The 13810-nt window shown below is 35.5% G+C and overlaps 1 protein-coding gene across 1 annotated transcript; it reads left to right on the forward strand.

Moving 5' to 3' along the window:
* The first annotated feature begins 5743 nt into the window (after window positions 1–5743).
* LOC140991375 (non-specific phospholipase C1-like) lies at window positions 5744–12863 on the forward strand. The gene is made up of 3 exons (XM_073461298.1): window positions 5744–7033; window positions 9938–10114; window positions 12348–12863. The coding sequence occupies exons 1-3, from the start codon at window positions 5908–5910 to the stop codon at window positions 12668–12670; spliced, it is 1626 nt and encodes a 541-aa protein (XP_073317399.1). The 5' UTR covers window positions 5744–5907; the 3' UTR covers window positions 12671–12863.
* The last annotated feature ends 947 nt before the right edge of the window (window positions 12864–13810 follow it).

The raw sequence follows: 13810 nt of genomic DNA on the forward strand, positions 1-13810 counted from the left end.
AGTTAAATTTATAATAATAAATTCAAATTTTGAATTTATAATGGATTTAGTTTATTAAACTCAAGAGTTTAATTTATTAAATATTAAATTAAAGATGATGGGAGGTATGTTTAATGGGCTTGTAGGAGTACAAGTCCAACATATTAAATGATTAAAGTTCGTAATGGACTTTAATATAATTAATTAAACTAGTTTGACTAGTCTATTTAATTAACAAAGCCCATTGGATTTAATTAAGGAACCTAAATCCATAATTATGGAATTTAGGTTAAAAGTCTTGTTTTTAATTTATAAATTAAAAAAAAAAAAAAAAGGATAGCCTCCACACACATGATATGAGATTTTCGAGAATCTCAAACTACCATTCCTCCAAAATTTTGGCCACTTTTCAAGAAAAAGAAATTTGAGTCATCTCTCAAATTTTTGATCTCAACGTAAAACTTCTTTCAAATATTCTAGTGCTATTTGAAAGAGGAACAAATCTTCTGGTCGTGGACTTGATGGAAGGAAACTCGAAGAAAGTTCGTAGAGAATTTATCAAGATCTATCTCCGCTAACCCCGGAATAGTTGGAGCCTTGTGAAATTTTCACCGAAGGTATAAATTCTAATATCCTATGAATGTTTTGAATTTGAAAACCATACGAACACCCAATCAAATATATTTTGATTGTCAAAATAAAATAAAAAAAAGGTTTAAACTTCCGCTGCGTTTGGGCGTGTAGAAAACCGAGATCCAACAGGATCAGGCTCATGCTACAAAATATTGGTCGTGGATGGCCAACATGGTATTTTCCTGGAAATGCTTCATGCACCAGTTATAACTACTGGCCACCAACACGCGGTGCAATACAAAAACATAAAAATACATACGGAAAGGACATCTACACATTCCTATCATCCACTTAGCATTTTTCTCCAATCCTTGGATTTTTGCATTAAATAATTCGTACGTTTTTTTCTATTATTACACAGTAAATATTTATGTAAAATAAAAATAGTTTTAAGTGGTGAACAATGAAAAAACTATTAGCGGCAATACAGTTCAACAATTCTTTTGGGAATTCATCAATATGCGAGAAGGGAATTTTTATTACGATAAATCATGAGTTTGTTGAATCATCTGATCTGGTCAGCTAAATTTATATCCATGATTATTAGAAAAAGATAAATTTAATCTCATTTGATGCAATTGATCTAGACCCAACTAAAGCATCGACATGGGAGCTTGATAGATGATTGTTGACATACTTTTATTAATTAGTTTATAATTTTGTTATCATATCCCCTTGTTCTTGCCTTTTAATATTATTAGCTAACGAATTTTAGTGTAATTGTCTTGTACGAGCAAGTTTTATGGCTTTGGAACAAAATTAGGCTAAAAATATGATTTTTGGTCATATTTGGAGATGTCTAGATGAAACCTTGAAGTGAGAACAAGGCAGAAGACAATCTGGATTGAGGCATAGGCACATGAAATGGCGAAACTAAAGCAGCAAACCAGAATAAGATTTATATTAAAACATGAGCACATTTTGTAACATACCGTATTTTGAAATACTTAAAATTTGGGGAAAAATAAAAATTTTCTTAAATAAATAATAATATTTCAAATTGCGATAAAATAAACTGCTCGTTTAAAATATTTGAAATAAAAACGATCACAAACAAAGTTTGCCAAAAAGATACTTATTTAAACATCGTGAAATAGTTTCATATAATCAGAGTAACTAAATTAACATGCTCGAAAATTCTTGAAAACATAGGCGGTCCTCGAGTTTAGCCTCCGCGCAGTCCGAGCCGACTCATTGGTCCCCACCTCTCGCCTCCTCAAACTTGTCCTCACCTTCATCGATCAAGTCTGGTGAGTCTAAAGACTCAACATGTATAAACCGAGAATAAAAAATAATACGTAATAAAACAACATGCATTTTAAAGTAGAGCGTACATACTTAAACTTGAATGTACTTACGTAAACATAGGTGTGCCATCATATCGTAAAACTTTTCACAAACATTTTCAAAAACGTACTTGCATCATACATACGTGAACATACATAATCATCATCATTTTGCGTAGAGATATGTTTCAAAGTAAGTGACCCATACATAAATGCGCCTGATTAGACTAAACCACAGTACTTGGCTGGCAGGGATGTCCACTACCACATACATGAGATCTCCGGTCATGCTTTATCGGATGGATTGGTCTCTGGTCATGCTTTACCGCTTTCTAATCCTGATCTAAACTCGGTCATATTTTACAGGGGTTGAAAGGTCCCTGACCACGTTCACTGGCTATCAAACTCATTCATATTTGGTCACAAGACATTTTGCATACCTAAAAAACATAAGCATTTTCTTTTGCACGTCGAACATACTTACATGGTGTTGAGAAATTCGTTGGATCTCGCTTGGGCTACTGCTACGCATACTAACACGTTTTCATGCACTTCATTTCCATAACTTACATGTAATAGTCGTGCTCACCATCGAAATAAACAATTGACTTATGAAGTTCTAAATCACTCGGGACTTGACCTCGTTTAATCATCATACTAAACCATAATATAAAACCTCAAAACAATCTCTATATGAAGTGTGAACATTTCCCCAAACATGGAAAACATGGACGTAAAATAATGGTTTAAAAATCATGGACAAGCACCTAGGCGCTGTACATTGCTGCGTTGCGGCGCTGGTTAGCGCCTAGGCGCTGACCACCAGCGCCGCGGCGCTAGTGCTTTGCATGTGCAGCAAAGCACTAGCGCTGCGGCGCCATAAGGGCAGCGCCGTGGCACTCGTGTTGCGAACTGCGGGCGCTCCAGCGCTCCCCAACAGCGCTGTGGCACTAGACCTGTGCGAACAACACCCAAAAGTGAGGACTCTTGATCCAAACTCTAAGCCACGCCCAACCTACTGCAACCAACACATCGAGACCCATCCTAGGACGTTATGGCATAGACTTCAACCCATACAAATGCCCCGAGCGACGACGCACAACCACAATGCAACACAATCCCATAAACACGAATTTTTGACGTAAATGCTTCCTACGACTTCTAATGCAACCAAGTGCTTAACGACACAAAACGAAGCACCAAAATATTGTCCAACACAACACTCGACATACCTAGATGCAGCAGTGATCAACCGATGATTTTCAACGAAGCCTGCAACAAAAAATACTCAAGAACACGTAAAGAACATGTTTACATAACAACACAATTTGAACAGTCACACGAGAAAAATCATAACTAACTCGTTTCTTGTCCAAAAATTACGAATTTACTGTCAAATCGAAGGTATCGAAAATACTATGTTTTATATGTTGAAAGTTTTTCCAGAAATTCAACCGAAAATGCACAGTAATCAAAATGGCAGAAAACTCGATTTTTAAAATCTAAAAATCGTTTCAAAATCAATACAACCATTTTTGCTCAAACTTTGCATAACATACATAGATTTTTGTACACAGTAAACATCAAAACATACAGTATGACAAGATCGATGCAAAAACGAAATAATATACATGCCTTATATGATTTAAAACTCACAACATGACGATACCGAAGCGGAGAGATGCAAGGGTCGATCCGAGACGATTTGTGGCACGATTTCTTGAAGAAAAATGGACGCGAATTTGCTGGAAAATCGAAGAGGAAGGGGGTGGCTGCTGCTTACTCTTAGAACCCTAAGTTTTTTTCAAATGAAAAAAATTGAAACAAGCAATGTGTGTGTGCACAAATGAAAACTGTGGGAGTGTGTGTGGGAGTGTGTGTGTGCGTGCGTTTTAATGTATATGTGTGTGATTAAAAATGCTTAGGGAAATAGTTAGGGAGTTAATTAGTTTAATAAAATTACTAATACCCCTTAACATACTAAATAAAATGCTAATTCCCCACCAATTGCTAGCATCCCTAAATTCAAAATAAAATACTCAAGTATTTAAACTTTAAAAGTTTTCAAATCTTAAAATCACCAAATAAATAAATTAGATTTTAAAATACTTAATAAAATTCATAAATCATTTAAAATATCAAATTCTTGACTTAGAATAAAATACCACATTTTACAAATCGTCCAAATCGTTGTCGATCTCTTTTTCTCGATCCCGCATCGAATATTCGTCTGAAACATAAAACTCAAGAAAACATTTTAACGCGCATCACATAAACTTGTAATAATTCAAAATAATGCAATTTCATAAATCATGCGTCGCTAAAATCATTTTAAAATTAAATAAATAAGTAACAATTTAAATAAATGCATGTGTTTTACGTGTATTATTTTGGACTTTACACACCTTGTGACAACAAAGACCAGCAAGATTTGTAGCTATTGGGGCTCGAGTTTTACGATGATTATACCATATATTACGTGTCCTAATTATGACATTGAATATATGGAAGACTTTTGGAGAGAGATATGTAATATTAAGAAAGAAATATTTGATGAAGTTTTTATTCCGTTTAAAAACTCAAATTCTTCCTATTAGCATTAGTTTTAATCTTAGTTTTTTTTCTTTCTTGAACGTGAAACACAAAGGAGAGCCACAAGAATTTTTCATCCTTATCCACAAACCTAGTTTTTCATATTTTTCTTTAATTTCTCGGGGATTGTAAGCTAACCCATTCTCGGCTAATGTTTAATTTATGATTCAAAGTATATTTATTCTATTTCAATTTTATCATTGTGAAGTACTGCGCTTAATTTAATATTGTTGTTTTGTTTTAAGCATTTGTTGATTTATTATTTTACTTATTTGACTGTTATATGACGATTGATATGACAAATTAATTTGATGTATGATTTTCTATTGTTAACCATGAATTCAGTTATCCGTAATTATTATTAATTGGTAGGTGAGTAACGGTAGATTAACTCTGTTGAGCTATAATAGCATATTTGATCTAAATAAATCAACAAAACTGAATTTATCAATTGCAGATATCTCGATGGTTAGATTTACAGAATTAACTATTTTCATAAAACAAAATGCTATTTTTAATTAATACGGAATGCTATCGTGCCCAGATAATTACTGATAAGTTTTGACTGGACGTCATGTTTGTTCAATTAAATTAAGAAAATACAAAAACCTTAGTGGTATACCAATAATTCCAAGGTTAATTGCTTGGAACTATATGAATAAATAATTTGTTGGCCGATAACCAGTGAGTGATATAATTGAACATTGAAACCTTTGAATCAGAGCTTGATAAGATTAAATTCCACTTTTCATTACATTCATCTTGATTATTTATTTCTCGTTTAAATTCATTATTTTTCCTTGCTTGCTAATTTAATTTTAGTATTTTATTTAATTCTTATCTAAAAAAAAGCATCAATTTATTTGTTTCTCATTGACAGATTTAATCGTTCATTTTCTTTAGATTCCACCATACTTATCATTACACTCATTTAAGAATTAAATTTGATAGTTGGACGAGAGTCCATCGATAAATAGAGATGACAATAGTTTTCCGATAGAATGAGTGTTCAACCCGAACCTGGCTCATCTGATCAAGTGACAGATTTGATATGACCCGACACAAATCCGAGTTTCTATTTAAAAGGAGTGAGTCGATCTTAATAAATCAACCTAAACCCGAGTCAGAATACAAATGTCAATAAATAATTGGCAGGGGCTTTAAAGTTAAATAGCGAATGCAAAAGGGATCATAGTTATATTTAACTAAAATCGAAGGGTGAGTTTGGATATGTATGTCACTGTTAAAGAAGGAAGAGGTCACAGTCGTCGTAAACGAAACGTACAAGAAGTTCCCAACTCAAATGCAGATGGGAATATTATCCTTGGGAGTGGAATAATTCTGTCAAGTGTTATTGAGGGGGACTGCGGATTCCCACTTTGGAAGGTTATCAAGTTTCCTTCTTCCGGGTGAAACTATGCATCGCCGGGAAATGGGTTTCAGGCGAAGCCTCTCAGTGGTTTCCATCTTCCTTTGTTTGCTGCTTTCTCTCTCCGTTTCTCGATCTTTCCCTTTTCCAAGGAAAGAAACCCACAAAATTGAAGGGCCCATCAAAACCTTTGTGGTGCTGGTCATGGAGAACCGCTCTTTCGACCATATCTTGGGTTGGCTCAAGAAGACCCGACCTGATATAGACGGTTTAACCGGCGCAGAGTTCAACCGGGTCAACGCTTCCGATCCGAACTCGCGACCTGTATGCGTTACCGACGACGCCGTTTTCATCAACTCCGATCCGGGGCACTCTATCCAAGCCATACGAGAACAGATATTTGGGCGCAACGATTCGTCGGAGAATCCGGCACCTATGAACGGGTTTGTGCAGCAGGCAGAGAGTATGGGAGTTGTGGGGTTGTCCAAAACCGTCATGAGCGGGTTCAAACCGGAACTCGTACCGGTTTACACCCAGTTAGCTAACGAGTTTGCCGTTCTTGACCGGTGGTTCGCGTCGGTACCGGCATCGACTCAGCCGAATAGGTTGTATGTCCATTCCGCCACCTCCCACGGTGCCTCCAGTAATGTTAGGAAGGACCTCATCAATGGCTTCCCTCAGAAGACCATCTTCGATTCATTGGAAGAAAATGACCTCAGTTTTGGGATTTATTACCAGAACATTCCGGCCACTATGTTCTACTCTAGCCTCAGGAAGCTAAAAAATATAGTTAAGTTTCATGATTATAGTTTAAAATTCAAACTTCATGCGAAAAAGGGGAAGCTCCCCAACTATGTGGTCATCGAGCAGAGATATTTTGACGTGGAGGTCTGCCCGGCAAACGATGATCATCCGTCTCACGACGTCGCCTTGGGGCAGAAGTTCGTTAAGGAAGTATACGAGACACTAAGGTCGAGTCCCCAATGGAAAGAAATGGCGCTTTTGATCACGTATGATGAACATGGTGGATTTTACGATCACGTTCCCACACCTGTTTCTGGAGTGCCCAACCCTGATGGTATCATTGGCCCAGACCCATATTATTTCGCCTTTGATAGGCTTGGAGTGCGTGTGCCCACATTGTTGATTTCCCCCTGGATTGACAAAGGCACTGGTATGCTGTTTTCATGTTTTATTTATGTAGATATCTTGTGCTTGTGACTTGACCAAATGGTTTCATAATGCTTGTGGCGAGTATAGAATTTTCTGATTGTCCATAGTTGTTTCCTTGCATGGTTTCCCTGAAATTTGGGCTAATGTTACTGAATATAAGAAGAATCAGGCACTTACATGCCGCAATAGAAATTCAGAAGGTATGGTTTTTGTGTTGCAAGGGCAAGTGTAAGAATTATTGAGTTGAGGTGAGGAAGAGATGTAAGTGATGGTGGCTAAAGTATAAACAACCTCGGAATTTAGGTTGCTGCCGTAGTTATTTAAGGTGCATGGCACAAGGCAAGGTGGGTCGTACCGAAGTAAGAAGCACCAAACATTTATAATGTATTCACATGAATTGGATTTTACTATAATATTATATAGCAGCATAACTATATTTTACAAACTACTTGGCATGACTAAAGACTAAAACTTCAATCATCTATATTGTTGCAAAGAAAACAGAGAAAAGTGGGAACTGTTAAAGAAGTGGTCGCTGGGATCGTTTGCTATTGAAGCATAAAGAAAGAAGAGTGGTTTGCGTGGTGCAGGACTGCAGGTTAAGAAAAATTATTAAAGATTTTGGACTTGGCATGATTGGGTTAGATTTAGTTAAGCTAGTCCATGAGTTCTAGACCTGAGATATTGATTATTTAACTGGATTTCATTTAGGCCTAATATGGGCATAAGGCGCAAGTAACGTGCGTAAGTGTGCCTTTTGCAAGGGCTGTGCCTGGCGTCACCAAGTCAGTGCATCAAGCGTGCCTTATCAAGGGCGCAGCTGGATGCAACCCTTTGACAACTTTGGTTGGTGCTATATAGCCTAGGGAATAAAAGTGTAATTATGTCCAGAAATTTGGGTAGCTGAAATAATTCCTGTGCTTTGCTTGCTCCACTTGAACTATCTGAAAGTAAGTTTGTTTAATCTTTTCAAGATGTTTAACCTTTATGACATTTTAATTTTTAGAGATAACTATTTAAAATATTTTTGTAACATCATTTTTTTTTTTTTTTGTCATAATTTTCTTCCTGACAATCATAATACTACTTTAGAATTATCGTTTTTCTATGTATCACAGCAATTTTCCTAATTTTAAACCAAACGCCATTTCAAAATTATGTTGCCAAATCTCAATTCTCTACTAAAAACATTTGAGTTGAACCGAGTTGAAAACCTAACCTAATGCTACCGATGTGACTTCTAATGGGAGATTCATAGTTGTCAAGGGCGCAAGGCGCACCGAGGCGCACAAGGGCTCTGGAGCCTGAGGCGCAAGGCGCAAGGCGAGGCGCGCGCCTTACCGAAGCAAGGCGCACATTATTTATTTTTTAAAAAAATATATTTATCTTAGAATAATATATTAAAATACGAAATAATTAAGTCACAATGTCACACAAAACAACAAATAATTAATAAGTTCATTATAATAAGTAACACGATTAAAATTTTTCAATCATCCAAATCAAGTTCATCTTCTTCCATCGAATCATCAGAGTCCCTAGAACTGATACCTGAGCTTTCTTCAATAAATGGTTTTTGGCCTCTCTTATTCACGCTGTCACGTTGTTGGCTTCTGTAATTCTGTTGCAGTTTGCACACTTCTGCTTTTGTCGTCTCATGATATTTAATTTGTTAACTGGGCTGCTAAGGTTTAAGGTTGGGTTGGGCCTTTTGCATTTTAAGTTAATATTAGAAAAAAAAAACAGAGAAGTTGCATTTTCAAATGCAACTTCTCTGTCACTGAATTTTAAAAAAAAAAAGGCAATCTCAGGCGCACCTAAGGCGCGCCCGAGAGCCCTTCCAAGGCGAGCTGAGGCGCGCGCCTGAGCTCGCCTTTGTAAATCGTTGCGCCTGGGATTTCCCCAGGCGCAATGCCCGCGCCTGGTAGCGCCTCTCGCCTTGACAACTATGGGGAGATTGGCAAAATTGTTTCATTTGTCTGGTTTCATGCAGATTTTTAGAGTTCGATGTGATTTAACTTGTAGCTGAAACATGATAGTACTTTTGATATATTCTTATCTACCATGATTTTCTACTTACATTCAAATGCCACTATTATTTAACTCTTACCTTGTCGATCTATAATGTCTTTTTGACCGGCGTTTTTTTGGGAAGTAGAACTCATTCTAAAATGTAAATGTATGTGTAAACGTGATATAAAATTATACCATTTCATCTGTAATCAAGTAATATATTATTAGAATATATTTTTCATCCCTTTTAGCATGACAGAGATATCCAACCTTAACAACAAGGTAGATACAGCTTGACTTGGGTATTGTCTTGACCCTCAATATTTTCAATACTAGTACAGTACATTAGGCCATTTTGTCTAGGGGTTTATCAGGATCAAAACAATGCATTTGTCTTCTATTTTATTTGCATGTCTTCCTCGAGAAGAAAAAATTCTTATGCTATAATAAAAGTAATTGGAGAACTGAGCTAACACCTCCTCTGCTCCGGTTGAAAGTTATTTTATTGTGGAATCTGCATTTTATCTCATAGAGTATCCTTAGCCTCTTCAGATATTGCACCATGACCATTTGATCAACGGTTCTGTCCTAGATAAGAAATCAGCACGTTTCCTTTATTAATAACGACGGAATTGAAAGCAGATTCTTTACTTGTCTGTCTTCCCAACATGGACAACTTATACTTGTTTTAACAGTGGTTGGATAGATGAGTTAAGTTTTGAGGAGAAACTTCCTCAGAGTCACAGTTAAGTGAAAAGTTACTTCCGATCTGCATTATACAAGGAAGTATTCTTATTTTAATAAAGAATTTTTATAGTAGTGTCCTCTTTCCCTTCTTTAAACGACTTTATAGCTCAATAATTATTTGCTGATTCATAATTCTTTCCGGCAGTGATTCATGAACCAAGTGGCCCAACCCCAGATTCACAGTATGAACACTCTTCCATACCTGCTACAGTGAAAATGCTTTTTAATCTCAAGTCAAACTTCTTGACTAAAAGGGATGCATGGGCTGGAACCTTTGAGAACTACTTTTATATGCGTGATTCTCCGCGTGACAACTGTCCAGGTATTTCGTCTTTCAAAAAATCCTTGTGATTTTATTTGTTGTTTGTGTGCATGTTTTTGTATAATCTGCAGTCAGGTGAGCTCACGTGTGTTTGGCACTGTCACATGGTAAAAATGATTGCAGCTATGGTTTATTGACTAAATGTGAATGACTTGATATATTAAATGAATGTTTGCCTGTTTGGCAACCTGCAATCATTTGGTGGCATTTCTTTGGACTTTCTGTTATTTATCATTAGAAACTCTTGAAAATAGCTTTTAATATATTTTTCAAAATTGTGTTTGGAATGAAAAATTTTAAAGTTTCTGTATTTTATTATTTATAATTAGAAACGGGTTTGATTAATTGCTTTAATTTTTAAACGTGGGTGAGAAATTTTTAGATTTGGGATTATGTTTGTGGGATGTGTACGGAAGGAATCGATACTTACAACTGTTACATGCACAGTTTAAATTCTTTATTTAAAGCGTCATTTGTCTCATGGAAAATTAAGTTTTTATCTATTATTAAATATGCAAAATGATGAATTTGAATTTGAAAATTCTCACTGTAATGATTAAGCTTGAATTAAACTTAATTGTAACTTAACAAGAATATGAGAATGTGTATGATCTTTGTTATTTTATTACATTCTTGATGTACAACCATGCAAATTACACAATAATAAGTAATTCAAACATAGTTGCATTGTTCCTAATAGGCATCGTTTTATTCAAATTTTGTCATCCAATGAATGCGCTTTTATTTTTTGTATACCGTTGCACATTATATTACAATGTATTACATTATCAATATCCATTTGCAAACACCATTTTGGTTTAACAATATTCGAAAACTCTGTCGATTGTTCGTGTTACAAGCAAGGTTCTAAAATTCGCTAGGCGCTAGTCGGGCGCCAGACCAGCTCCTAGCGCCTAGGCGGGGACTAGGTGCCGTTAATCGGATTCTACATTATCAAATTTAAAATGCGTTCAAAATATTCTCTACATAATCTGTTGTGAATATAAAATAAGTTGCTTAATAAAATGGTATCAGAATCAGTGATGTTTGCAAAAAATTCTTCGAATCCGTTTCATGTACATTAGGGAGCAAAGGCAGATATATCAAGAAATGCAAGAAACTAAAAGAAAAAGAGGTAGAACAAATGTTGCTTCACAAGACGGGAGATGCAAATATTTCCCATCAAGGCTTCTCGATTTCTTTGGTGCTGTGTTAGATTTAGGGTAGTCTCTCTTATACCTTAAATTTTTTAATTGGGCTTTAAAATATTAAAACCCCAAACAATTTTTTTCAAAACAAATCAGGCCTATTTAAGGGTGTCCAGGCGCATCCTGGCACGCCCAGGCGCTTCTGGCACGCCCAGACGCCTAGGCCGCAATTTAGAACATTGGTTACAAGTAGTTGAAACTTGTAAGCCGAGCCAAATGCTTCTGAAGTTTGTTCAGTTAGATATGAAGTACAACTGGTATAAACCTGTTATGGAAAAAATATTGTTTTATAACATTGCCACACAAAGCAGAAAATGAATGTTCTTTTTTGGAGAAATGTTCTATGGTTGAACTCTTTCATTGCATGATCTTTTGATGGAATTGAATGACTGAGGGGGTAAAATCATGTGACTAAAAAGGTGAATAAAGAATCGGGAGGGTGCACTCCGAACTCGAAGTTGATGAATCCTTGTGGCCAAATTTTTATTTTTCTTTTGGAAACATGCAACTAATATAATTAGAAGCGAGCAATTGCCGTTATAAAATAGGATGCCTCTGGATTTTAAATGCTTTGCACCTGTGGATGAAAAATACAACTTATAATGCACGGGACATTTGAGCTTCTTTCTAACTATTTTAAATGAGAGAGTAGAAAGTGCTTTTTTGGCCAGACACAAAGCGACGCTAATGGATTATATTATTTGTTGGCTTCTTCTGGAGCTTGTGTAGATAAAAATACTTCTTTCTTGTTGTTAGCTTGTTGATGGTCTGACTATGGACTTTATCTTCAGGGTTAAGAATACTGCGTAGAAGTCTTCTTCGTTGTAATGAAGTGAAACCTTTCAATGACATATTGTCCATTTTAAACTAATGATCGCTATAATTACTAACCTGTAATTTGAGTTTTTACATTGACTTGATTATAGTGGTGTTTTGTGTTTTAAGTGGCATCCGTGTTGCTTTGTTTTCAAGTAAGGAACTTGCATGATCATGAAACTAACGATTTCGGAATTTTTTGCCTTCAGAAAAACTCGCGGAAGTTGAGATGAGTTTAAGGCCATTTGGACCAAAGGAAGATGTAAAACTCTCTGAATTCCAAATCGAAATGATTCAACTTGCATCACAGCTTAATGGTGACCACATACTGAATTCCTATCCTGATATTGGGAGAAGCATGACTGTGGGTGAAGCTAATCAGTACGCTGAGGATGCAGTAAAAAGGTTCTTGGAAGCTGGAAGAGCTGCTTTGAAAGCCGGAGCGAATGAATCCGCTCTTGTTATCATGAGGCCTGCCCTGACTACTCGTACTGAAGTTGAAGTTGGTGACCGTTATCACGATTCTAGTTGATTGATACAATAGCTTTACTTGGTCCCCATTTTTGTACATAAACTACGAACAAATACGGTGTTGTATTTATGTTTGAGCTGAAGAAGGTGGAAGCTGATGAACAATCAAGAATACTATATGTTGTATTGCATGAATCTGAATTGTATTATCCATACGTCAAAAGAAATGCCGGGAGGTGACTTTCTTGTGAGAATTGGGTTTACACATATTTCAGTATACTTAGAAATCTTGGCGTTTTGTCTATCTTCCAAATTTTGTTTGCTTCTTTCAATTTGCTTTGTTCCTTGGTCAGTGGCCAAAATGCTTCTTTGTCAATTGTCATACTTTTTAATTAATTTTAAATATAAATATACCCATTTTAGAACTTTAATAAATGTTTTTTTTTTCACTTTATTCATATAACTCCACAAAATAAATATTAATCTCACTGGTTTCAATATTATTTTGATGTCCCTGATATATTTTAAACATGCTAAAAGTTTTTTATATTCGTATAACACACAATAATATATTTCAAATTTTTATTTGAAATATTTTTACTACGAATGAGTTCATATTCTCTTTTTATTGTCTCTTTTTTGGAATATTTTTACTATGAATGAGTTCATATTCTCTTTTTATTGTCTCTTTTTTGTTCCATTTGTATTTTAAATTTAATTCATCATTGAAATTCATATCTATTCATCATCAGCGTATCTATTTTTTTCTTTATTTAAATATAATATATACTTTTATATTTTGTTCGTTTATTATTAATTTTAGTTAATTTCTCCATAAGAGAATTATAATATTTCTAAGCTTATTTCTGATTGATTACATTAATTCTTGAAAAATAAAATTATTTTACAATTTCAAAAGTATTTAACTAGCAACTCACAATTGTTGATATCCCAAGAGATAGGCTCAGCCCACTATCGGTAGCCCGAGGGAATTCATGTCTAATCTTCAGGTAGCCCTGAGAGGTCATTTTAATGGCTAGAGTTCTCTAAGAGGTCAGCCCATTCACTTGGATCCATTAGATCGTATAGGGACCCACCTTAGGCTACATTTACCAGATTTATTAGGAGATAATCCGGAAGCTCATCCCAGTCGATCTCCCACATTTCCATAATCTTGTCGATTAGCAAGGCGTTGCCGACC

Source organism: Primulina huaijiensis, chromosome 13 (genome assembly GCF_012295235.1).
Source record: "Primulina huaijiensis isolate GDHJ02 chromosome 13, ASM1229523v2, whole genome shotgun sequence".
Classification (NCBI taxonomy): domain Eukaryota; kingdom Viridiplantae; phylum Streptophyta; class Magnoliopsida; order Lamiales; family Gesneriaceae; genus Primulina; species Primulina huaijiensis.

Excerpts from the sequence above, each read along its gene's own strand:
- LOC140991375 (XM_073461298.1), top strand. The coding sequence starts at position 5,908 with ATGCATCGCCGGGAAATGGGTTTCAGGCGAAGCCTCTCAGTGGTTTCC. Across the intron at positions 7,034-9,937 it reads CTGGATTGACAAAGGCACTG|TGATTCATGAACCAAGTGGC; the intron begins GTATGCTGTTTT and ends TCTTTCCGGCAG. Across the intron at positions 10,115-12,347 it reads TCCGCGTGACAACTGTCCAG|AAAAACTCGCGGAAGTTGAG; the intron begins GTATTTCGTCTT and ends TTTTGCCTTCAG.